Source organism: Toxorhynchites rutilus, chromosome 3, assembly GCF_029784135.1.
Source record: "Toxorhynchites rutilus septentrionalis strain SRP chromosome 3, ASM2978413v1, whole genome shotgun sequence".
Lineage (NCBI taxonomy): Eukaryota > Metazoa > Arthropoda > Insecta > Diptera > Culicidae > Toxorhynchites > Toxorhynchites rutilus.
This window is the reverse complement of record NC_073746.1, coordinates 131,064,180-131,091,894: the sequence shown is the minus strand read 5'-3', so window position 1 is coordinate 131,091,894 and position 27,715 is coordinate 131,064,180. Positions and strand designations below refer to the sequence as shown.

Genomic DNA, 27,715 nt, shown 5'->3' with positions numbered 1-27,715 from the left:
GGAGTAATAAATTCCATACGCTCTCTTCAAAGTTACGCTTGAGTCAAAAAATTCCCAAATGCTGTGAAAAACTCATATTTCCTCCAACCTAAACGGAATACAAACTTTCATTCGAATCAAAAATACTCATGTTTTGTCATTTGTCGATTTCATTTGAAATTGCTCTATTTCTTCTGTTTTTCTATTTTTCAGTTGATATGATCATTGTTGTTATGGATAGCACAACAGCCCGATGTTTCTTGCAGTGTGCTTTGTGTTTTTTTAGTGTGCGGTTGGAATAATCACCTGGTGGTGGCGAAATGAACACCTGTACATATCATGCTAAATGAGTTAGATTTATACGTTGATTCATGTTCAAATGAGGGGTTAGACATCAATATAATATGGGCTACCCAAAATCAAAATCAATATGGCGTCATTTGTTTACCAACGTATCATTTGCGAGGATTGAAATCGTTGAAATCACGGAGATAGTATGCTTTATTTCTAACTGCATGAGTGATTTTCATATTCCGTTTTCTCACGGAGGTGTTCACATTTAACATGGAGTTTAAAGTTAGCCACTATTCGACTATATATCCGGACCGAGTTGTAAACAGTAATTGACAGAACCAAAATGTCAGTGAACCGCAGCAATATTGGGTACACTGGCAATATGAGGGATTTGACGTTTTAGTCATACCCCTGGTTCAAATTTGTTTCAATCTTTATTGAGAAAGTGGGTATGTATATGAAATAATCTGGGCCTATTCACCTAGAGTAGTAATTAAAATTTTCTCATGCGTACAAAAACATAGTAAGAAACACAACGCTTCACATTTTGAGGTTTTTCCAGATTAAAAGCTACAATAGAGGCCCCTTGAAGAGCAACATGTGTTAAGTTATATCAGCTTTAGAGAACATAACATTGTAAATCATTTTCCGGTGCTGGTTCATTTTGCCCCAAACAACAAGTAATTTTAGAAGCGAATTTATCGCTGAAAAAAACAAAATATCAGTTTCTGTTTATTGTTTTCTACATTTGACAGTTTCATGCATCACAGGGTGTCCTAAAAAGCTTCATGAAAAATATGATAATCAAAAAGTATCGATTGACTTTTAGTTAAATTTTCGAAACTTAAGCACCGGTTCATTTTACCAACCCTGTTAATTTTAACCTCATTTCCCCAATTATTTTATTATTTCGCGAAGCAACCAATATGTCGCCAATATGTCATATTATGAACACTCGGTTCTCCACTGCATTTCGAGAGAATAATTTCAAAATTCGTTCCCATATATTCCACTTGAGGGAGCGTTGTCAAATCAATTCTCAGCCTTGCCATGCACTGCCCGCTGTCTAGAGTAACACTAACACCGCTTTTATAGTTGCTACACGGGCACAATTAACGTTTTTGAGATTCTTGCAGGGCCCAACTTGCGAATAAATTATAAAATGAAGATCAAACTTAGCTTGTAGATAACTTTTACATAATCTAGCAATGTTTGTTTTCAATTGAAGACGAATTGATAACAATAACACATGCCAAAGTCATATTCTATGGGTTTTGCAAAAAACTGCAATACAAACCATCTGTACTATAAATTAATAAAAAGTATAGTATAAACAGTATAATATTATGGTTATGATTTTATTATTTTTCTTCATATCCTATAGTTACATTTAGGTGCCTATTCTATAGAATTTCTCCTGAAAATCCTATTCAATTTGAACGAGGAAAGTGTCACCCATATCTGGGTGACGGGGCGACGAAACGGTTAATCGACACTTGCGCAATTTAGACGGTGAAACTGAGATTGTATGCAAAAATACTGCTTATGGCACGGTTGGAAAAGGCAAGTGACGAGTAAAATTAAAAAAAAAACCTATTGTATTCGATGAATAGTTCAATCGTTTAACACGTTAAGCCCCGAACTGTTCTTGCTACGCTTTCCAATCAGTCCGCATCAAGAGCATTTGCCCAATATCAATGTCGGACTCGGCTCGCGAAAATACTTATTGTATAAACAGAAAACAGTCAAAAATTCGACTAGAAAGTAGTCACATTTTATAAAACATCTAAAAAAAAACAATATTTTTTTATTTTCTTACTATGCGGACCCGCCAAACTTCGTCCCGCTCAAAACTAATGTTTTGTTATCAATACCTTCAAATATTCGCGTTTTCTTATTAAGCTGTTAATTAATTGATCTTCTAATCGACCCTTTAAAAATACCTTTTACTATAAAATTCCTAGTACTTCTATCAAAACTCGTCATTATTCAATTTGCTTGATTAGTTCTCGAGTTATGCAACCCCTCTCCTTTAGAGAAGGTAGAGGAGTGTCGAACCACCATAGAAACTTTCATTTCATTCTTTGTTTTTGAGAGGCTTTAAACTTTACAGTTCATTCGCCTCTAAAACGTTTATCTATCCCTAAAAACTTTATATGCCATATTTTCCATATTTCCATTTGCTTGATTGGTTCTCGAATTATTCAGAAATTTGTGTTTTATTCGTATGACAGAATCCCCCCTCCCTCCCCCTTTAGAGAGGTGGAAGGAGTATTGAACCACCATAGAAACATTTATTACCCCCTAAAACCTCCACATGCCAAATTTGGTTTCGTTTGCATGATTAATTATCGAGTAATTCGAAAATTTGTGTTTTATTTGTATAGCAGCCCCCTTAGGGAAAAGGGAGGAGTGTCTAACCACCATAGAAACATTTATTGCACCCTAAAACCTCCACGTGCTAAATATGGTTTCGTTTGCTTGATTAATTCTCGAGTAATTCAAAAATTTGTGTTTCATTTGTATGGCAGCAACCCAACCGCCCCGACTGATCCTTGAAGGAAACATAATTTCATTAAAAAAATCCATGTTCTATCCAAATTGGAGAACGTCGAGTAGAGTTGTTATACCCAGCCCGAGAAAAAAATGAGGTTCATTTCTTTGATACGAATAACTAGAATTATCGCAATTGCGTTCTAATGATTTTCAGCAATACTCAACATAGAGTTATGCACGAAAAAGGCTTAAAACTGATATACAGTCCAATATTCCGATGGTATATTTCAATTAACGCATCCAAGCAGTACGCTATAAAATCCCATAAACCCGATAATATCAAACAAATAACCTACAAAGGATAAATACATGACCGGTCGTTCAAAAAGCACTCACCCGCATCGATGATTGCCTCGTAAGTGCACTCCAGCAGCATTCGCATCTGTGGGTCCATACATTCCGCCTGCTTCTGGTGGATCTTGAAAAATTCAGCGTCTAAATTCTGCAGATCATCGTCCTTTATTTTGCCTATTCTGGTGGGCAATTCGTACAGTCCTCGTGGCCACCGGCGGTCATCGTCGTTCACCATATCAATGCCCTCCATCAGATTGCGTTTGAACTCTTCGATGTTGGAGCTTTCCGGGAGACGCCCGGAGAAGCCTGTGATGCAAATGTCATCCGGTATGTGACAACATTCGTTGTGTTCCCCTAGATGTCTGGGGACACCACGCCGGGTGTCAGTAGCGGCGTCCTCGAACCGAGCTGGCATGGTTTCGTTTTTGTTGCGTCGTGTTTTCTTTTTGTGGGATCGTTTTCCACGGGAAGGAATGGCGGCGCTCTCCGCTGTACAGGCGATTGCGCTCTAGCTGACCTGACACTGGTTCCTTCAGTGTCTGTAAATAGTAGCCAACGTCAATTGTCTGCTGAATCAATGCAAAAAAAAGGGGAAATAATTAGAAACCGAAAGCATACAAGTGCAGCTTGTTTGCATCGACGTTAAAACAGTATCAACAGTGGCAGTATCATAGGGTTTTTGATCAATTATAATTGAGCGGAAAGAGCGACCTTATACGGCGTCTGTTTGATCCCTCATTGTTGTGCACGCGCTCCAACCAATTTTGACAGCTTGATTTGATTTACTCAATTGAAAAATGACTGTGATCTTCCAACCTCCAACTTGGGGAAATGAAACTAGCGCCTCACAAACTAATTCTATTGTAACAAGCGATATGACATGATGCAAATTAGATAAGCTGATTGCCACTTGGTGAAGGATAGCTATTGCAGAATCGTTGGAAAGAAATTATATCTGGTTGTTGTATGATCCCAAAGATCTTTTTTTTTCAGCTGGATGACACTTTACGAATCGAGCTATCCCGATGACGGTGTAGATATCAAATATTTCGGAATAGGCATATCTGTGATAGCTTCAGAAATAGTTCTAAATATTTAACAACACTGATTGCGCAACCAAGCAGTATCATATCATATGAATGTTTGCTGCTGAAAAAATCTCTAACATAACTACGCATGGAAGCACCGCTGGTCTTCAAGTGAGATTTTCGTTAATATAAATTTATATGAATTTTAGTGTACTGCTCTTCAATCAAACCTGTTGACTTTTTTCAACTCCACGATGCTATATAAATGACAGGTGTGTGATGAATAATTGAAAAAAACATTTTATTCTCACAAAAAAAAGTTACGCTTGTGTATATCGTCGGACTCTTATACGTTGCTTTCAATGAGCATTCACTGACGTCAAACCTATACTTAACCTATAGTTTTTTTTTACAAAGATTAAACGTTCTCGTTGAAATCAAGTTGCAAATGCATTTGAACTTGTACATTGATTTATTCGAGCTTATAGTGTTCCAGTAATATCTGCTCGAACTATCTTCAAGAATAGATTTTAAGGAATGAACTATTTTTACTATAACTATTTAGTAAAAGGAAACCATAGAACACTTACTTTGCGTACTTATTTAATCGATATTTTTGCAAAATAAAAGAAAAGCATTTTCTCCACCATTGTACATAAATATACAGAATGTAAGGTTACTCTTTGCAAATATTTTAAGGTGTAATAGAGGGTCAAATTTGATTGGATGTTTTTCAGGGCCGGAGTGAAAATTTTCGTGGAAAGTCAAGGGATTATGACTTGTGATTCGTACCAAGATAATACTATTTGTATTCCAGTAGGACAGCACTCTAAAACACACAGCAAAGAAAACCAAGTCGTTCTTCCGTTCATTCTTCCGTTCAGAATTTAATGCGCCAAGAATTTAGGTGCCATTATTGATGGGTAGATCGATAAATCCGGAGTCCCAAATAAGCAGAACTACTTGAAAATTTTTCAGAGAGCCTTGGAAGATCTTCTAGACTTCCCCTTTATTTATTTAATTCGGCTCAAGAGGATAAACAGCCATCATCTAGCAGTACATTTTTAAACTTAAGTCTAAACAGATTATCTATATATATAAAAATCTCGTGTCACGGTGTTTGTTACCGAACTCCTCCGAAACGGATCGACCGATTTTGATGAAATTATACTCAAAATACTTGGTAGGTATGAGAATAGGTTGTAAACTATATATGATACCGATAGGATACCGATAACCATACATTTAATACCGAATAGGGTGACTCTATGCAGAAAAAAAGATCTGTATTTTTTTTCAAAAATTTGACTTCATACCATACATATAACCTTAAATTTTGACCCCAATTCCCTATTTGTAATTGCGATTTTATTATTTTTGTGTCAAAAATATTCTAATAATTTAACCGTTGTTCGTTTTTTTCAACAGAACGAATTCATTTAAGTTGTTCAATGACTGATGGCGTAACGCCCGCTTCATTGAACATCCATCTACAAATACACATGTCACATCAATTCATCTAAAGCAGGGAGCATCTCCGACAAGCTGGAAGCCATTTTGAATGAGCACAATGAGTTATCGAAAATCTTCAAATCACATTTGCTCGGATTACAAAATGACAATCACGCTATTGCCATCAACCCTGATGAAACATCAGCTGGAGAGCACGTGTGTAGATCCAAAGTACAAGCGTTGCTGGAATCATGATAGCACGGTGACACGAGAAATTTAATGCGAAGAAAAAACAATAATCTGGAATTCATCGTTGACACACACCGTTCATACGACCCTCGCTATGTTCTTCTTCAATGGCACTAACGTTCCCAAGGTTTGCCTTCTCAACGTAGTACTACTTGCGTCATTTTTATTAGTAAATAGTTGAGATTTCGATGACGAACAATACGCCTTGAATGTATTCTGGAGTGGCAAGCTCAAGAATACGCGTGACTACAGTGCAAGTCAGAAGGGTTTCTTTAACGAAAAATCTCTTGCATAAACATTAGACCAACGAGACCCCGTCACAGATACTTAATTCATTATGAACATCATTTCTCACTTTGATTTAATATTTATGAACATGCGACGAAACAAACAGAGGGCGCGCTCGAAGGATTTTTATGTTTATCATATGGTGATTTGACATGGTCAAGAAATTCCAATTCAAGATATCGTAAGCTGTGCCAACAATTTATGGTCGACATATACGTGAAGGTAGAGATTGAACGACTGCAATTCTTACTACACAATCAACAAAAGCGGTGCGAGGAATAATACATTCACTTGCGAGACACTATCATGAGCAACGCCGACACAGCTTTAGTTATAGCCAGGCCAAAGCGCAATGCATTGTCATGACATTGCGCGTGTGTTCAAACACAAAATGAAGTTCGATCGTATTCGTCCCCACATATTGTTGGTTGTATTCTGTTGAATGGAAAAAGCGCAATTTTGCATTCTGTTCAAGCTAAAGTCCAATCGAGTTGAGCAAATGTGAAAACCTTGCCACGCAATTCGACGTAAACAACATTGGTCTCCATGTTCCATTTCTATGAAGCAAAAATAGTAATGGTTTTTCGGGTGGAATAAACACGCAAAATTTAGCATTCAAACACATTCAAAACAAATTTAGCATCCAAACGAAATTGAATAATAATTTTCATTCAAATTTCAACAATTTAGAATTATTTCCGTAATTATGCCGATCAGATAGAGAGTAAATTGAACCACAAATACGAATGACTTATTGAATGACAACGATAAAATAACGCGATTTCAAACAGGCCGATTAATCAGCTCCATTGAAGTTAGCTGGTTTCGCTTCGCTTCGCTGTTTTCCAATTTATGAACAAGACCAAGCTGTTATAAACTAAGCCATGTTGAAAATCACATGCACGTATTTTCTAACAAGGAGACAGCAAAAAATATAGATTTTCTATATTCAATTTTTTCTACTTTTCGACAAACTTATATTAATTTTTTCAGTTGACGTTTAACTTTTAAGAGATCAAACATGTCAGTTACGTTAATGAAATACACCAAGAAACATCAGATAACCTTTCGTTCAAATCATTTAATTCGTTTTTTTATCGGTCACATTCGATTTATTTTAAAGATCGTTAAAATATTCAAACACACTTACAATACAAAGGAAAATTCTGAAAATTCAATTCCCATATGTTCTAAAATTACATAGTGATAAGCGTTGTTAGTCCATTTGATGTTTGCGCTAACGAAATTGATATTTGTTCGAAAGTGGAAATGGATTTTAATGTGATTAAACGCACTCCTATATCTTCTTGTATCTATATAAATAAGAATGGATCGCCGAACTTGTTGATAAGAGGAAAACTCGAGAAAGGATCTTTTTTTGGCATGAAAATAAGATGCTTCCGTCTGTTGATTCAAGAAGGGAATGGCTTGTATACTGCTAAGACTATACCAGAAAATCAGGGGGTAAGGACTCAATGGTCTTAATATATTGCCAATTTTGTAACATTCACTGAACAAGGGTCTTCAAATTAAGATACAATTCTTTCATCTGCCAGTTGCCTCTATGTAGATCCACCTGCAATATGATTGTCTGTAAATTTAATATAGAAGTTATACAGAAGAGGACTTAAACAAGAGCCTCAAGGAAGGCCCATGTACCTTATTCTAGAAACGCGCAAACCTTGCGCAAACCGAACTACGTGTCTGATAAAAAGTTATCCGTTTCAACGAATTCGTCTAAACGTCGGAGAATTATTTTTTCCAATAAATTACGGATGCAAGAAACTTGTCTCTATATAATATTTTGTTCAATAAACTTATTGAATACCTTTATAAACGTTTCTTAGCAACGTTTGACAGGTTCTTCAAAAGATTAAATTTGATTCCATCGGAACCAAAAGCTGGATTATTGCACGAAAAAAATGCAAGTAAGAATTCAGTCATGGGTCGCTATTACTATTGAGTGACGATGTATTGCGAGATATGTCTTCTACAGGAACGAAAACCGGGCATACATTTTTGGTAAAATCTAGAATCCATCGGTTGGAATGCTCTATTTTCGTTTGTATGATTTTGTTTATCATACAACTAGCCGTGTTCCAAAGAGTGCTCATAGATGTTTATTCTGACAATCCTTTAACATATCGTCGTTTCAGCTTCAATGAGATTTTTGAACTATAAAAATTTTTAAGTAGAGGATTTATCGAAACAAGCATCCGAGCACTCTTTGTTCCACCAAGGAAGTGTTCGTGAATGCTTAGAGTATCTAGAATGTGACTCGCAATACTAGGTGAGGAAATTAACCCAGCATTGGAAGACCCGGACCCCACATCTTTCTGTGTTCTTGGGGAAGCAAAATTTGAAGATTCGTCATTCCCAGGGGCCCTTCAATTGGTTTTACATTTTTTTGCTTCTTATGAGAAATATGAGGTGAATGATTCTTCGTCAGTGATGACGCCATCAATTTCAATGTCTCTTGACGGAATATAAACAAAATACTTCTCCGTAAAAAGTTTACATTGAGTAGTTTCAGTGGTTTGCTTGCGGTCTTTAGCAATCATGCGAAGCTTGTTCTGCCTGATTAGTTTTATAGATTCGACTGAATTATTTTTTTCGGTTCTCTGGCTATCGTTAATATTTGGAGAGCTTTCTGGCGGGGAAAAAACACAGTAAGGGCCATTGGAATCCTCGGGGTAGGTTTTAATGAGTAAACTAGGTTTCCCGACTCCAAGATAGTTGAATTATCATTGGGAATGGGAGGGGAGGCCACTTTTGTTTTTTATTGTTTTACAAATGGAACTCATAAGGAATTTGATTTAAAACAAGGATTTCAATATTTGTGTGTTCATGGAATATTTGAATGAAAGTATTGGAAAAATGTGACAGTGAGCACGTTATTTTGTTGTTCTGTAATAACACACAAAGATGGCGAATTAATGACCCTGAGATTTAAACTCACGATCGTTCAGCCTCGGAAATCCCCCATATAATTTTCAAAAGTCTGCCCATGTACGATTTTTTTTCTCAGCGTTTGTTGTAGTTATTCATACTATACAATAAATCATACCAATTTACGTGACCAAACAAATATGATCATCAATAATAACGGCATACAAATTGTCAAAATAAACCGCGCGATTGTTTGCTAATATAGCGCGACACGCGAAAGTGTTACGTACAGTTTAACAACACCGATTTCGGAAGATGAGATCGCGAAACGAATCTTCAAGGTGAAACTATAAACCGGTTCATAAGAGATACAATACAGCCGGGACGATTGAATTATGCACGATGACAAGGAATCCTCCTCAGGACCATTTTTTGCTAATTAACATTCTTGGTCTTGGAGTGAGCATATATTGAATCGTAATGTAGAAAATTTGTCGGATTTTCCATTTAAAACAACTGGACCCAAATATGTAGTATTCAAATAGTTATCGCTTGGTTGCGGATATATATTTGAACTGTTGAAAAATATCTGAAATACAAACACAATTGTTTGTAAACGGTGAGTTGCATAATACTAAAGCTAAGTCATTCATGCCATTTTCGCCTATTTGCTTCCTTTGCTCTGTTATATACTGAGGTTCATCGACCTGTTGGCAACTGTAGCTTATCTTTGATTTTCCACCCAATAAATACACTATGAATGTGAGATTTTAGGTATTGTTATACGTTATATTATTTTTTCATGAAGTGGGCTTAGAGGCTTAACAATGCTCTTGTTCCGCAAATAACCATGTGTTGGGTTTTATTAATCGTTACTTGTTTCTTCATGGCTAACGTTACGGTGCAAACTATTTTTCAGAAACTCAGAAATATCACACTGTTAATTCCAGTGTCGTCCATGTTTATCAAAATAATACCATATAATCCAACGGAATGACAAAATGTTCGAAACCAACGGATAATATCATTGATTGTCCCACTAAGCGCCCTTGGATTAACTAATCAAGATAAGGACTTGGAATAATTTACTTCATACGATCAGCTTTTCGGAATTACTTAAGTGGAATAAACTCACCATGATTTATGTTACTTCAACCAAACTTACATCATACACATGCCTCTCAAGATTTTTTTGTCCCCTGTCGAATCAATTCACGCGATATTCGCCAAAACGGAAAACAGCAACAGCAACAATAACTAATACAAAAGAGTCAGAAAATCAGGTGATGTCTGCCGAACACACAACCACTACAAATTCAAACGGTACACAGTTCCAGCTGCGGCATAGCTTTCAAAAGAGGAACACCAACGAAACGAATGAGTGAATGAATGATGAATAAATAAAAACCAAGTGCAAGAATTGCAAACTAGCAGATGGTTGCTGTGATCCCGAGCTCTCTCATACAGCGATGGACTGGCTTTATTACGTTTTTATGTTCACATCCTTTTCGTTCTCTTAAGGCCCATTTATACGTTGCTAGTAGCTGACTTGACAATGAGCAGCTACTGACCCGGTGGACTCGCTTGACAATTGGTTGACTTGCCTTGTCCGTTCACACAGTGTGAGCTGCTGGCGAGAAACTAGATACTACGGCACGGGTTTACCAGGGATGCCAGGCGACTTTTCAAATGTCCATCAAATAGTCAGAAACAGCAATCAGGTCCGAATTTGTCAAATGATTGGTCCAAAATCGACTTCTTTATTGGCAGTTTTCATCTTAGGTTTTCAGTTGAATGTATCATCACACAATTTTATAGCAAAACAAACGCTGATCGTGTTTAAAAATACATACTTTGTGCTGAATTTCTTTGAACTGAAGGTACTATCCGAAAAAGCAGAAAGAGAAAAGGATTCGGGCCAGGAATTAGATGCAAAGAAAAGGAGCAACAAATACAATATTGAAGGAACTCTACGATGAGGATCCCCGAGATTACAGAGCAGTGTTGATAATAACACCTGAACAAGTGAAAAAACTGTTGGATTTAATTGCTCCACGAATACAACGCCAAGATACAGTCATGAGGGATGCTGTACCTGCAAGAGTTAAATTAGAAATGACATTGATGTGCCTTTGTTTTGGAATATCGTTGGGATGTCGATATTTTTTAGAATCTCGAAAACATCCATAGCTCAGATAATTCCGAAAGGATGTGATGTTATAAATGGTAGTCTAAAAGATTTTTTTTTAATTTTATTTATTTTGTGAAATGAAAATGATAGTCGATTTGCAGGTGCAATAAATACGCTTCAAAAATTTTAATAATGAATGAAAATGTACTTTTTTAAATCGAATATGTATTCTGTTTCTTAGAACAATACTTTTTTTTGTAAGTTGTGATCTGATAATGATTCTATATTAGAGATTCTCAAGAAAACTATCTCAAAAAGAAAGCGTGCCCCGCCAGCGTGCAAAACGAAATAACAATTATTTCGTTTAGAAACTATGAGGGTTTTATTTGTTTTTCCAATAATTTTGAAGTCTATAAATATCTTCACATATTTTCAAATATCTTAAAAATAGAGACATTTCATTACATTTGGCATCACTGATTCGAACGCTAAATTCTGTTTTTGACGTTGTGAAGCATGCAAGTGCGAGTAAATTCAAAAAACTTTGAAGTAGCTCGCACGCCGGATCACACATGACAATAACTGGCATGATGTGTTCACACGGTGTGAGTAGCTGCACTGCAGTAACTGACTAGACCGACTCGTATGCTTACTCGCACCGTCTGAACCCGGCTTTACAGATTCGCGCTAAACCATTTCCTTATGCGCAGCTTTTATAAAGATATTTTGCTTATAATATTCAAATAAAGCTAAAAGCATATGTCAGAGTTCTCATCTCAGTCAATCTGCAGCAAGTGTGCATTTGATTTTTGGTTGAAACTTGCTTGATCCAGCGGAGACAATCCTATTTCGATTTCGCGAGAAGAGAGATGGGTAGTGAAAGGTGTGTTTCGTTTGTTGTGTTACTCATTCCTCTCTGAGCGGCGTAACATCACGCCACCAGCGGAATGATGGTGAAAATACAACGTGTTGGTGTTCGTGCATAGCGTGTTTCACCGAGAATTGTACCAAATAATTAGCAACTGTCTTCGCATTCTCTAGCTCATCAATGGCTCTCCTATCTCGATAATTCTATATATTGAACAGAATTTTGATTCAAGAAAATTGACCCTTTTCTCGTGACGAAAGCTGGAATTCCAACGGAAACATATAATCATGAACATCTAGTCCAAATTTGAAATCACAATGAAAGATTATTGACCATCTATTGGGGGTACAAATAAGTTCCGAGGGTTCCGAGGTCCCGCCTTGGTGCAATCGCATGTTCAGCTTGTGATGAGTTCCAGTTCAGATTAGTCACTTTACAGTGACAAAGAAGGGATGCGACGTACGAATAGTTTAAGTGTTATTCTCGTCGAAGATAAGACTGTTGAATTAGCACTTTCACCTACAACATCGAGTCTCACTCGTGGTGAAATGACTATGTTAGAAACTACAACATATCGATAGGACGCTCAGCAGAGTAGTGAAATTACTCAATGACCCATCGAAACGTTTTCATTTGGTTCGCTCTTTTTGAAAATTTAATTGTAGACTATAAGGTTAACCATCTGCAGCTACTTCTTACAAAACCACGCAATTATCAGTCCTTTTCTAAGTCATCATAAATTCCTTCTTAAAAGTTCATCATCGAATTCCGTTTCATTCTGAAATTATATCCAGAGTGATAAGCACGTGAATGGAATCACTTTTTGCATCATTTAGCCGAGCGTTGTCGTATAGAAAGATACTTTGTCAGATGAGTTCGTCAGGCTGATAATAAATCACTCCGAGCTGATTCCACCGGATGCACCCCTCTGCCGTGCAATGAGTATCGATTCAACTATTGAAGTTTAGGCTTACCTTACGATTTGTTCTTTGGATAGTTATGGTGCATCCGCTCCCTCTGACGACTCGAAACAAAACCCATTCCGATGCAGCGCATGGAGTAATTCTTCGTACATGGAAAACCGATCCGAAAATCGGTTTAAGGCGAGACCAAGTTCGCTGGATCAGCTAGTGATACTAAGAAGTAGAAGAACGATCAAGAGGCATACTCAGTGCAATGCGTATAAGAACACCATTTTCCACATTTGGACAAATTGTATACTGTTTTCACGAGAGAAGGAATGAATCATGAATCAACCATTCTCAGCTACCTCTATAAAATATCTAGCATTAGCATTAGCATTAGCATTGAGCAAGTTGCACAATATCGTAGGTGTTACGAATTCAGAATTGTTAAGTTGGATGATTGGTAATATCTCTTAGATGAAGGCATGTTTTTTCCAACAGTTAAGAATTACGTTTTACTAAAATATCTATGAATCCCCAAAATAAAATCGCGAATTGAATCAAATAATTTCGTAGCCCTACGTCAACAATGCGCTCGTGACACAATCCGTCAAATTCAATTTTCACTGTCAAAGTCTATTTTCAAAAACTAGGAAGTGGTGATATATGTGATATGATCGCATGATTAACGTAGGACTATTGCTATTATGGTATGTATATCCTCAAACAGTATATAACTACTACTTTAACCCTTTCACTACGGAAGTGTGCTCCGTCGGAGTGCTACTGCTGAACGGAGCACTGCGTCGAAAAGTATGCATATCGCGCTGGTGTGATCGATGTGCTGTATCACCCTGATGTCGTCTATAGACGACGCTCGTAGCGAAAGGGTTAATTGCTCGTTTTAGAATTTACAATTTGAGGTGCACAAATTAGTCTAACCAGAACGTGGGATTGGGATTAGATTGGTGCACCCGTAGCCGAGTGGTTACCGTCACACATTATCATGGTTCGTTCGATTCCCGTTCTGGCCGGAGGATTTTTCGACGAAGAAATTTTTTCCGACTGAGGTCACGCGTATCCTAGAGCTTGCCATTCCAGAATACATTATCGGCATGGCAATATCATCTAAGTACTATTAATAAAAATGATGCAGTAATACCTACGTTGAGAAGGCACAAGATCCACTAGAAACGTTAGTGCCAAGAAGAAGAAGAACTTGGGATTTAGCGCATTTATATAATGCATGACATTTTACAATAATTCAAGAGTCTGTTCCGAAATTGATCGTGCAGGTCGCTTCGCAATTTGTAAATTTAACCATGCAATATGATTAAAAACTATTGAGGATTGCATACAGATTATATCCCAAGTAAAAGGGGAAGGGGCTTGTGAATTAGTGTTAAACAATGTATATAATTTAGTATAGGACAAATATGTGAGAGCGGGGAGAATAGAATTATCCATTAGTTAGACTTGTAAGGGTGCTCATACTAGAATTGGGCGATCTTTATAAAAATATCGATTTTCCAAATGGTGTAGGGGTCGGCCCACTGATTCAATCGGTACCAATCGGTTTTTTACAATTTATCTGCTTATAGGAATGTCGTCTTTGCTTTAAACAGTGAATACAAAAATTTCTATTTCTATTCAAACATTAAAAACATTTTGTTCCTCAGCATGGAGACCATTAGAAAATTTTCCATAAATAAATTAATTGAAAAAACATCATTAGAAGTATCTGCCCAGAACTCAGCTGACAACGATCCCATTGAAGCCGATTCTTGATTTTGGCGCCAGTTCTAAAAACAACCGTTTGCCTAGAATTAATGTCAACATCTAGTTCAGTGACCCTATCAGTCACTGGTTAAGTACATCCCCCGCAAGTTATATCTTTGTCAGACAATAGGTATGGTATATAACCAATTAAACCAGGTTCAGTTCTCGAATGATTACTGTATTCAGTTATTGGATGCCTAAAATATTTTTTCGGTTTCTTCTTCGAACCTGTTGTTACATAGTTAGGTTACCTTAAATATTTAAGTCGTATTTTTTGTCCGATGTTTGATATTGTTTGATAATTGAAGAGTGACAAACATAATAATGTTTGTATAATTTTCAAACCGAGCTTTATCTGTCAAAAAGTGTCAAATATTTGACCTCCGGACAAACGGTATACGGCCATCTTAAGAGATGTGCAACGAACTTAACTTAGCTGGCAAAAATGAGGGTAAGGAGATTCGCAACGAATGTTTTATTGAGAAACACACAAAATGATCCTTTCATAGAAGTTTTTGAGAGAAAAACGTTTGTGGCCTGCCAAACAAAACATGGGACGAAGAAATCGTGACGAAGATTCTTAGAACTAATAAAAAAAAGTAGCATAGTGACTCTGGTTCATTTTTGGGTTAACGCTATATAATTGAGTGAAAGAAACTCCAGAAAATATTTTTTCTTTAACTTCATTCAGTTTTAATAGTCATTTAATTCAGCCACCTCATTGATGCTAGGTCTTACAGACTTATACGCGAGTATAAGAAAGTTAAATGAAAATCGAAATTTAATTACGTTCCCCCTAGGTTCTACAACCTTGTTGGGTGTCCTCTAACATGATTGTAACGCGTTTGGTGTGGATGGTGCATAGATTAGTGTCTTCAAACTTGGAGATATAAGCGAATGAATCGCAAAGTGTAAAACCTCTTAAATATACCCGTCGCGTAAGTGGCTTCCTGTAAGACCATCGAGGCGTAACTTTGGAAGCGTAGATCTTCTAAAGCCAGGCAATCTCGGGAAACACACACTGGAAATGCTACTAACGGTAGCAGTGAAGCTTTTTCACTCCTCTGGTGGCGGAAGCCGTGGGTAACGGTGAAACTTTTACACCTTTTTGGATGCTGACAAACTCGTGCGAATGGATTTGGTGGGCGAGTTTCTCCACGACCATTTGCGTGTGATTTTTAAACGCTTAATGCCTCTGTCTTTAATTGGCATCGGTAACTGTTTTGATTTCTCTGAACCGAAAAACTTTTCATGCACTTGTATACGATTGCATCACAGGCACACCTAGTCGACTGCGCAAATGTGTGCGATATCATATCCCTGCGCTCCGCATTGGCAAACGAACAATTTTACATGTCCGTTCCACACGGTAGAAGAAGAGAAACTGAGAGAGGTTGGCCAGCCGACGCATCAATGAAATTTCAAGAAGGTAGCTATATTTATAGTGATTTCAGTAGTCTGCTTTCGAAGTAGTTTTTGAGCTTATGAAACTATTTTTTCAACCAATAATTATATAATTACAGTAGAACCCCGATTATCCGCGGAATAATCGGACTAGCTCACCGCGAATAACGGAAATCGCGGATAACACAATAAAGAACTAGAAATGAGTTCCAAATTTCAAAAAAGATATTTCAGCATGAAAACTATGTTTTATCAACACAAAAATCATTAAACTATCCATCTACAAGGTAGTGTACACCAGTGTGAAAGCCATGACCAAAACAATTTACTTTACTATGGAACTCGCTGTCGCGAATAATCCGCTTGTGGTTAATCGGGATTCCACTGTATTATATTATTATATTTATATTATATTATAATTATTATACTTATTGACAATATAGTTCTGTATCAAGAATTTGGCATTAGGGAAGCAACTCATAGTAGATGATTTTCTGTCAATCCCTGTCAATTCCGTTTTGGCTTGATAACCGTTTGTTGTAAAAGACCCACTGTTTTCCTTCATTATCTCGTGTAGCATTTATATATCGAGTTTGTTTTAGTATCCAATCAGGTATATTTTTTTATTGTTTTTACGTTTTGTGTTTTACGTACTTGGCGATTTTCATTGTTTTATCAATATTTTCGATCATTGGCCGATCAAAGCATGATGCATCTTAAAATCAAAACTAACGAAATGGAACCAACGAACCCCAAATGGGACGCGATTGGCTGTTACAGTATCAGGACCACAAATATTATTCATATTTTCAGCTACCTGACTTGCTTCTTTCCCATGAACGAATGGAAAATTGTAAAATATCACATATTTTCTTTCTGCTGGAGAATCCATCTCCGACGCAGACTGAACGATACTAAGTCAAGCTCTCACCAAACTCGAGCTGTGGTCAGTGCGAAAATTTATCAATGTTGTGTACCAGGTGCATTGCATTTGGCCGGTTAATTTTTGCTTTGAACTATGAATGATGTACTTAAAAAGCTGTGACATGGCGTACACGATTCCAGCCCTCCTGGTTATCTGAAACAAAAAAATCGAACAGATTCTGAATCAGTAAAGATGCCGCCATCGCATGAGCCTCGGACAAGTCAAAAACATTTTTTTGACAAAATGGCGGCCGTTTGAAAAACAAAATACGGTTTAAAACGTTTTTTCTTACGTTTCCCGATTTTTTAGAAATAGTAAAATTAAAAAAAAACATTTTTAGAGGTTCGTATTTCGACATGCATCGCTTCAGTAGAACTTGAGATATCGTGTACGCCAGTTTGAAAAAAAAATAGTTTCGAGAAAAACACGTTTGAAGTTCATAGTTATAGCCGTTCCAGGTTAGATACCACATTACTAAAATCGCTCTAACTCGGTAAATAATAGGATTTTAGATAAGTCCTTTCCAGGGTATATTCTTGAATGCCTAAACTATAGAAATATGAAGAAAACATATTTTTTATTCATATTTCTAGGCTAGAATACTGCCTTAATCGTTCGGTAATCGTTTTCCAAATACAGGTAAACTTCGATATAACGTACATTTCACTTTCAAAATTGTACGTTGTATCGAATTGTACGTTATATCGAAGCATATTAAAGTACTCACAAACGTAGTCTATAATACATTATTGTGTTGCTGTTTTAGTCAAGTTAATGAATAACTTCAATCAGAAGACGAAGCCAGCCTTTCTCATGATGTTTCCCTTCGTACTGTTGATTAGAGCTTGATTCATTTAGAATCTGGAATCACAAAACCAGCTGTATTTCGAGATTGATTGAAGGTACAAAACTTGTTTTAGCATCACAATACAGATAATTAATTGTTCTATCAGAAAAAAAATATTGAAAAAAATGTTCCTTTACACTTTGAAAAGGTGTACGTTATATCGAGGGTACGTTATAACGAGGGTACGTTATATCGAAGTTTCCCTGTAGTATGATTATTACAGCTGATAAACTTTAATAGAAAATCCTTCCACCGATCGTAATGATTAGCCATGGTTGCGTAACATTGAGATTGGCACTCAGAAAGAAAAGAATGTGTCCTACTCGGCTTCGGGTTAAATGAAGGTTGTTGAGAACATTCATTCACACTTATTTTGAATGGCGATATTTCATTATATTTTAAGAATAAAGTTAAGAATTTATTAGATTTCCACGATAAATCGGAGACTGTATATACAGGCAAACATGTTTTTGTGCGGTTGCTTTTTCTGCGATTTCTCATTTGTGTGACTGTTTAGGTGCGAATTTGTTATTTGTGCAATGAGTTTGCGTGAACCAAGAAAGTCGCACAAACGAGGAATCACGCCAAAAGGTACCGCACAAAAACAGGTTTGCTTGTATTCGAGCCCGCTGTGTACTCCCCCTTGGGTGATTTTTCGGTTTTCAAGAAAATCAAATTTTATAGATGATGTCCGATTGAGCTAAAATTTTGCATAAGGTACGGGGTCTTTCAGATTAAACGCTCACGCAACACACTTTAGTAACTTCTACAAAAGTGAACCGATCTTTATTTTTAAAAACGAAAATAAAGCTTATTTTAGGACATTTTCGAGGTGATTACCCCTTTTTCGATAACGCGTTTTAAACGGTGAACAAAATTCTTCATACACAACTTTAACATTACTACTTCGATGCTGTTGAAAATCCGAGTTATTTCTTCTTCTTTTTTTTATCTGTATTATAGTGACTTTCAACTCATTTGGCTGGTTCGTCACTTTTACTTCCATTTTTGGAAGAATGTCGGGAGTGAGGATTGAACTCGTGATCTTTAGCGTGAGAGGCATGGATGTTACCACTACGCCAGATCGCCTCCACATTATTTCTTCTTTAAGTTCCTCTGAATTTTGTGGCCTATTAACATAGCAACGGTCCTTCACGCACCCCCAGAGGAAGTAATCGACGACGAGAAATGCTGAAATTCTTTCCATAAGAAGACAAAGTTTCATTAAGGCTTCGGTTGCTCGAGTAATACGATTTCACTAAAAATACACGTTCTTGTTAATTGTACATCTTGACACTAAAAACCAGCCGAATATGATCGTCCCGAAGTAGGGAAAGCAGTGTTACCATCGACGGAGCGAAAAAAAAATTATAAGGAGCTGTTCGTTGTTTTTTGCGTGAGCGTTGCATCTGAAAGACCCTGTATTTTCTCGTGCAAATCAATATTTCAGGAAGTCCCGTATTAAAAATCAAGAAGTTAGTAGATCTAGACGTTTCATGCAATTTAAAGGCACTTGGCATCAATTTTTTTTTCGATACTTCGATTACATGTTCCAGAATCAGCCAATTATGTTGTGTTCCTCCAGGAGGGCAACGCAAAATCGCATGGCGAATTGGCGAGATTTGCTGAATGACCTAATTCTACATCACAAATTGCTCCCATTTTATTGTACATTACATATATCGTTAAATAATTGCACTAAAAGTTAACAGTTCAACAGTATAATCTTCTTAATCACATAGAAGCTAAGAGTATCATATTATTGTCTGCTTTTTTAGATCGTATCAATCAACGAGAACATTCACTCGTAGTTGGGTGAAAAAGGCATTGTTAAGACTGCTGGAGCGAATGAAATGTATACGATTGTCAGAGTTGATGTCGTTCGAGATAGGCCTATCCGACTACCTCCAGGAATGCTTAGGGAACGCAAATGATTCATTGCTTGTTGCAACATGAAACTAACGAACAACAAGATAAGATTCAAATCATCGAATGTTCGTTTTTCAGCACCTACAAATTTCGCTATCGAAATGACCATTTCTTTCTCTTCTTCTGAATAAACTTCCTGTTGGTATGTTATAAACTGTATGTTAGCACGAATTCGGCGTTCAACATAAGATTCCTTTTTTGGAGCAATGAAATAATCAAGTGAAAAGATGAGTAAAGTTTGCCTAGCACAAAACTCAAACTCGATTATAACCCGTTCATGAGTTTTCTGCGCCTGTCGTTAGGAGGCCCGTTGTTAGCAGGAAGGGCACGGAACTACGATCCCTGTTTAAATAAATGCAGTAGCAATTAATTCCGTGATAAAAAAAGCACACTTAGTCCATCGAAGCCACTTATCAGAGTCACCGTTTAGATAGATAGGCATCGGGGCTAATATGCACACGGTAGTTTTATCGATTTGCGTACAAAACATCAACAAATTGCGAATCGCACGGTTATTCCTACATGTGTATGCTATTTGCTGATTGGAGTGTGTTTACACTTGATTCTTTTTCACTCGTATGACAACTCGAGAATGACTCAAGTTCACGTGTATTGTCCGCATTGTCCATGAAACATCGCGGGGAAATGCATGTCAACCGAATGAGCTGCGTTCGTTGGAACAAGCTTTGAGCTGACGGTATCAAAATCGAATCGTTACAAAATATTGCGATGGGCGCAGACATAATACTTTAATCACACCGAGGTTTGCGACAAATAGGAATCGTAACGAATGTTTTTGACCAGCTGGCCACTTCTGCAGACACGAATAATTGCGTAAAATTTTCCGCACGACCAACAAAAAAAACTACATATAGTGGCTCAATGTGTGGCCGCTAGCTTTCATCACTTTCTCATCTCACTTTTTCAACAATTAATGCACATTTCGGAAATGGCTCTCGTTGTATTTTCTGTTTTGGGGAGTTAATTACAAAACACATTGGATGCGCTTCAGGTAACGTGTGTGACTACATAGACTTTTTTCCAGTTTGTCAATAAACCAACATCAAGTTTCCGCTCCACCGTGACCAGTCTCTCAAATGAGAAGCGTTTTCCTGCTTTACACAATATAGGAATATTCATTTTTTTCCACCGTCCAGGATAATCACAGTTTGATCTAACATATTTGGCAAAATATTTTTGGTTTTATCTGGAGCGCAACGTGAATTGTTTTACGGAGGAAACTTACCTTTGAATTAACAGACGCTCTTTAACGATGTTTTCGTATTCCAATAACTAAACTTTCACGTTATTTCGTATTCAAGTTCACTTGATGGAATATCTTCTCATAAAAATTGGTAGTTTTCCAATGGCAGAGTTCTTCCTATCGTTGTTCAATTATTCACGAAACTCTATCCGAGACACTTTTTCTTGATCACTCGTGTTTGGGGATCACCCGTCCGTCTTCTCACTAAAATCTGCAGATCACTCCCGCTCACTAGGACCAGCTAAGGAAGCTGAGTCGCCTTACAAATATCCTTCTATCGCTCACAGGGAAAACACGGCGCTTTAGGGGATTCGCTATAAGAACTGAACGCGTTGAAGCCCGGCTTCCAACTAAATCTGCGCAACGGAGCCGAGTTGTACTTATTTACTTCCAACCGAGAAGGAGACAAGGGGATTCTTCCGCTTTGATGCTCTTTTCCGCACCGCACTCACACCAATCTCCGTTAGTGCAAATTCTACAGTTCTCTGCTCTCAATTATTGTTGACGCGGTTTCCGTCCCAGACGATGCCGGCGTTTCTGTATGCTTTCTTTGAAAATTTGCGAAATTTACTGAAATGGAATGAAATGAAAAAAAGCATTTTAATTGCATGTTCTTGTTTCTGTCTCATATAAAATAGTATAGAAGCGCTAACGGAATTATAACAGATCTCAGCGTTCGATTCAGCTTTCTATTGCATAAGTGTGATTGCATTTCGCTGATAAAGCCTTGCAGCGGAGTGGAATAACACAAACACTTCCTCCACATGACAGTGCCTGACCGCTGGCAATACTGAGACTTTTTTTTCAAGGACAAACATCCGAGTGATGTCAATGACGACGATCGACGTAAGCGCATGTGCAGGGTCTTTAGGTTCAGGAGATCTCTCATCCCAATCGATTATTTCAGCTGAGCTACCAATTCACGCAATTTTTCAGTACGGTGGAACAATCAGGACTCGTGTATAATACATATTCGACGATGAACACGTGATTCATTGCATTTCATCAGCTGAGTCGCACATTGGGAGCAACTTATGCTCGATTGAACAAAATTCTATGTTCCATGCAGCTCACTCTCAGCTTTCCAGAGCAATGAGGGCACAAGGTAAACAACCGGACACCCCCGTCTCCCAACCCCCGGGATATCTTAGATAGCCGCGATCCTCATTTTCTGTTTCATCTATACTTCCTCAGAAACACCGATGTCAACGTTTATTCATCCCTTCTATCTGATAGATAAACTTTTGTTTAGTCGCTGCTTAGATTAAATGTTCGATGCCTTTGATTAATGCATTTTGGAGGATTTTTCATCGTTGAGACACATCAAGGTTATGACGCTTTTAAAAAATTGTCCCAATTGGTTTACCAACTCAAAACGGAACTCTGACGCAATAATTGAAAAACCCCATCGTATTGAATCTTTCTATCAAACAATTTGCCTTCCTGGGCACCCATCTTTGCGAGTGTCCAGCTTCTCATTACCAGGAATTGAGCAATGAGAGGGGACCCATACAAAGGTTATCTTATAAGATCTTTCAATCAGAACATTCATTTGCTGTCTCCATTTTATTAGGAAATAATATGGGTGCATGTTAGTTTTCATCGACTAAACCTAAAGCCTAAAGCGAACTGAGACTATCCGAGAAAATAAAGTAATGGTCTGCAGGCTTGTTGGAGATAATACCCAATCCGAAGTCGACTGCTGACAGCTCAGCCACATAAACGGAACAAGGTTCCTGCAGTTTATGGGAGGCGTAAGAATTTTCATAGAAAACACCGAAGTCAGTGGATTCATTGAGGTGAGTCTATCAGCAGCTATGGATAGAAAACCGAGGTTCTCGTGTTTGTCGGCCAATTTTTGACTTCATCAAAATTGGAGAAGTGCTGGTCAACCAGGACATGTTGCATCGATCGAAAAAGGTAGTAATCGGACGGAGCAATGTCTGAAGAATACGGCGGGAGAGATAGGACCTCCCTTTTCAGCGTTTCCAAGTATGTTTTGACCGGTTTCGCGACATGCGGCCGAGCATTGTGCAAACTTCAAACTGTGTAAACCACGTCTGACACGTTCGCTCAGTTGGAGCATGGTCACCAAAATGCGATGACTTTCCGCAGCTTTTTTCTTCATATTGAAGTAATGAAGTAACACTCCCCGCAAAAACACTATCGTTGGTACGAAATTCGACATATTCGAAGTGGCAAAAAACTATGTTGTTTACCCTTCAACTTTTTGACATATATATACTGAAAAAGGCGCGAAATGACAGTAGCTTTCCAACGAATGTCTGGAAATTGGATTCACTGGAATAATAATCAAGTTACGCCAGCTGATGTAAAACAGAAGAAACTTACCGGTACACCTAACACCTAATAAAAATGTTAAAATTTAGTTGGATTTATTTCTAAACAAGTTTCCACAAGGCATACCCTCCTTCCTTTCTCCTTTTTCTCTACTCTGACATTAAAGCGTCCAAAATAGTATTATTGATGTTATTGTTTCGTATATTAATTCCTAGTTTGTAGTGCCCATTTTGCGTGTATCAGACTACTCCCCCACATCTCAAGTGTACCAAAACCCTTTTCTCCAAATGTTCATATGTCATTCATTCAATTAAGTGTTTCATAAATCAGTTGAAGATAGTTCGAGAAGCATAACCGCACATTAAACTCATGATAGTTCCGCATTCCAACTTATCCCGCTCTACGGACAAGTTGAAACAATGCATTAGAGAACTAAACATTTTCAAAATGGGTATTTTTCAAAACATCCAGTGTGAAACCCTTTTTTGACGTGGGACTACGTCTAACCGGAATATATGGAGGGTAAAATGAAAACCTAAACACAGAACATGCAGGAAAAAATGAAAGATTTCGAATGCTTATAGCTCGAACATTTCGTACTGGATAGGAGAGATGTTTGCATCACTTGATAGGGAATATTTCTACGCATCTATCGCAACTAACAAAATGTTGTTTTTCATTAGATAAACAATTGAATAACTGTAAAATATTAGGCGTTATCTAAACGCCCTAACTGCATCGTTTTGATTGGACCGATTTACGGTTTCCCTAACACAGCCATCAAAACCAAGCAGCCTTGGGGAAATCGGCATTGCAAATACATGAAAGTAGGGGGACTTTTGTGCTCATCGAAAAATGTTCCCTAACACAGACTTTAAAACCAAGCAGCGAAATCGGCATTGCAAACACACGAAAGAGCCTAGAGGCGAGTGAACTGAAAAGTTTAAACCCTCTTAAAGCCAAAAAGAAGAAAAAGAACACACGAAAGTAGGGGGAGCTTTTGTTCCCACCGAAATGTGTTCCCTAATAGAGATTTCTAAACCAAGGTGCCTGGAGAAATCGGTATTTCAAATTCATGCAAGTCGGGGGTATTTTTGTTCCGACTGGAATGTGTTTCCCTAACACAGACTTCAAATCCATGAAGCGTGGGGAAATCGGCATTGCGAATTCATACAAATCGGGGGTATTTTTGTTCCGATTGAAATGTGTTTCCCTAACACAGACTTCAAAACCGAGGTTTCTGGGGAAATCGGCTCTGCAAATAAATGCAAACTGCGAGTACTTTTGTCCTCGCTTGCCTTTGTGCAGAGTGGAATATGTCTGTCCTAACATGATCTTCTAAACTTAGGAACCTGGGAAAATCGTGCAGCCACTAGAAGCGAATGAACTTCCCAGTTTCAAGCAAATTCGAGATTCGAGAAGTATGTACACTTTTGGGATGTAAACTTCAGAGGGAAATGTAAAATAAAATAATCGTTTGATAATTTTTTTTTGTCTTTATTGGAAAGATTTTCAGCCTTAGGCTGGTTCATCAAACGTTTGATAATTCTTCCGTACATATATTTTGTTCTAGTCATCATACCAAACGTAAAAGGTCCGTCATTAAATTTACTTGTAATGAAGAACAATCAATCACAATAAATGAATTGACTTTACACGGCATTTGTTCATTTTTTTCACTCACAGAGCAAATATATTGAACTCAATTGAATTTGGAAACTGTTTCATTCAATCAAGAATTTAATCAATACAAACGAATGATTGCTAAGCTAAGGTAGTTCCTCGTGAACCTTGCGGTTATATCATAGATATAACCCACTCATTTTTTTTTCTATCGAAAGTCACCTGTTATACCTTGTATATTCTGCAAACAGATTTCAATTTAGTGTTTTAGTGATTTTTTAAGATAACATTCAAGTTGAACTTCGAAAAAATCGTTTCAACTTGCCCCGTTGTACCTTAAATTATTGTTGCATGTTGCCATACAAATGAAACTCAAATTTTTGCATAACACGAGAACTGATCAAACAAATGGAACCAAAATTGGAATGTGAGGATTTTACAGTACAATTAATATTCCTATGATGGTATGACACTCTTCCCTTCTCTGGAAGGGGATGGGGGTCCCATAAAAATATAATACATATATATTTCAACCAACCAAACATGGCAAATGAAATTTTTTCGGAAAACACTAAAGGAAAATGGGAAAATGCGAAAAATTTAATTCCCATATGTTCTATAATTACATCGTGATAAGCGTTGTTAGTCCATTTGATGTTGGATGTTGGATTTTATATCAAACATGTATTTCATGAAACAGAGAAGCATGTTATTTGCAAGTCATTGATGGCGAGTTTTGATAAAAGTACTACGTTTCGTTTTCGCAATTATCTATCACAACAAACAGCCCTTGATTGTTTTCCTCTGTTTTTTCTGGTACTCGTTATTCGGGTTCGAACGGAACCACAAAGTCTCGCTCGCAGACAGTGATCAGATGAACTAGCTTAGAAGCCTTTGAGCCTAAGTTAGTGAGATTCGAGTTGAGTGGAATGTGTGCTGTTGACGATTAGTGGACACGTGTTGTATTATTGTGTGTTCCTACTTAGTAAGTGTCCTTTCGGTCCCAACAGTGTTTGAGACGAAACGCTGCTCGACCTCAAGAATTCTCTTCCGTCAATAGTCGTGCCTGCAGAAACGTCTCCTTCCTGTTATTATAGTACTTTTTCTTCGGATACCCTCAAAGTTTGGACTCTCTGTTGACCAACCACAGCTGCCATTTTATTCCACGATCTTTTTTATGCCTGTTGCATTCCGATTCACTTTGACACCCATCTTCAATGTCCGCTTTACAATTGCCGAATATTAAAAAATAGACAATGGGCTATAAAGAAGTGATAATTTTAAAAAAATCTTTCTATTTTATACCGAGAGTAATACCACTAACTTATTCACAATACTACACAAAAGCTGATTAGCAAAGAAGTTCACACCAGAAGCCAACATGTTACCCGAAGAAGTTAGGAATAACATAAAAACAACAAAACTACAACTTCTCTAGACATTCGATAGGCCCAAGCAAACAAACCCATTCTAAATAAAATCCTACTCGATCCTTTCAAAGAAAGAGCACAATAAAAACACTATATCACACAATTTAGCTTTTGTCCCTGCCAGAAATTAGTTCTTAGTTTTTGACTCATTCTGAACCGTGGTCCGTTTTCACAACCAGCAATCATTTGTAAACTAGTTGTTAACATTGCAATGGTAGACAAACAGGAAAATAGAAATTACAAATAAAAAATTGAGCAATTGAGAGAACAAAAACCTATCGAACACATCCTAAATCTACTTGTCTATTCTAAATTATTCAAAACAAACCCGAAAATCACATTTGCCGTGTATATACTAGATGGCTTTAGTCTTTAGGTGTACATGTGTTCAGGAAAATCAATTCCACAATTCAATAAAAATATTTTCCACACGACACAGAAAAATACTTGACTATCAAAGCTTAATTAAGGACACAAGCCTCTCTCCTACTACAAACAGAGTAGTAGGAAGAAAAAAAAAGCTTGTTCTGTTTTGCTCATTCTGGGAGTCTAGTCAACAGCAAGTCCTGGTTCGATGTGCCATCTACCATATCGATCTATCCTTACAAACTTTTCACATACTAAACAAAGCTGAAATTTGCAACTAAATCACACCTCATTGAGTTTGTAATCGCAAAATACCTTCCAAGATTCTTTCTCCAGATATCGATGCTTTTTTTTTGCAAAGCAACGCTTTTAGCAGGAATCTGTTTGACTTGATGACACAGCACGCCAAAATATTGCTTAGTTTGTTCAGATGAAGAAAATTATTCAATGCACTTGATAATCCACCGTGAAGACGACACGCTACCGCACTCGGATACTGATATCTGAATAGTGGTATGGAATAACTGTCGTGGGCAGCCACTCCAAGGCGCCCCCACAGTGCGGAAAAAAAGAGAAAGAGAGCGAGAGTTGTTGTGTGGAAGGGAGATTTTCGCAGGAAGAGAATTTATATCCATGAGTGGAAATCATACGATACGAGATGTGAGAGCGTATGACGCTGTTTATATACAGCTGCGAATACAAGTGCGTGACCCTAAATAAGCGGCATTGGGGGAGATTTTTTGAGTAATTCCTCTAAAGACACAATAGAAACAGACTTTTTACCATGATTTTTTTTTTCGGAAAGTTCAGCTTGCCAATTAATTTGGAAAATTGCTAAAAAAAAAGACTTCCTGTCTCATGTGATGTGACCGTGATGGTTCAGAGGAGGCGATCTGGCGTAGTGGTAACATCCA

General features: G+C 37.4%; 1 protein-coding gene across 1 annotated transcript in view; it reads right to left on the bottom strand.

Moving 5' to 3' along the window:
* Nucleotides 1–27,289, bottom strand: part of LOC129775457 (fatty acid synthase) — a 55,534-nt gene extending 28,245 nt beyond the window's left edge. Inside the window, exons 1-3 of the mRNA XM_055780230.1 lie at nucleotides 27,117–27,289; nucleotides 21,064–21,651; nucleotides 3,166–3,689 (exon numbers count right to left, since the gene is read on the bottom strand). Of these exons, the coding sequence (XP_055636205.1) occupies nucleotides 3,166–3,538 (373 nt within the window). The 5' untranslated portion in view covers nucleotides 3,539–3,689; nucleotides 21,064–21,651; nucleotides 27,117–27,289. The remainder of the gene's footprint in view (nucleotides 1–3,165; nucleotides 3,690–21,063; nucleotides 21,652–27,116) is intronic.
* Between the last annotated feature and the right edge of the window lie 426 nt (nucleotides 27,290–27,715).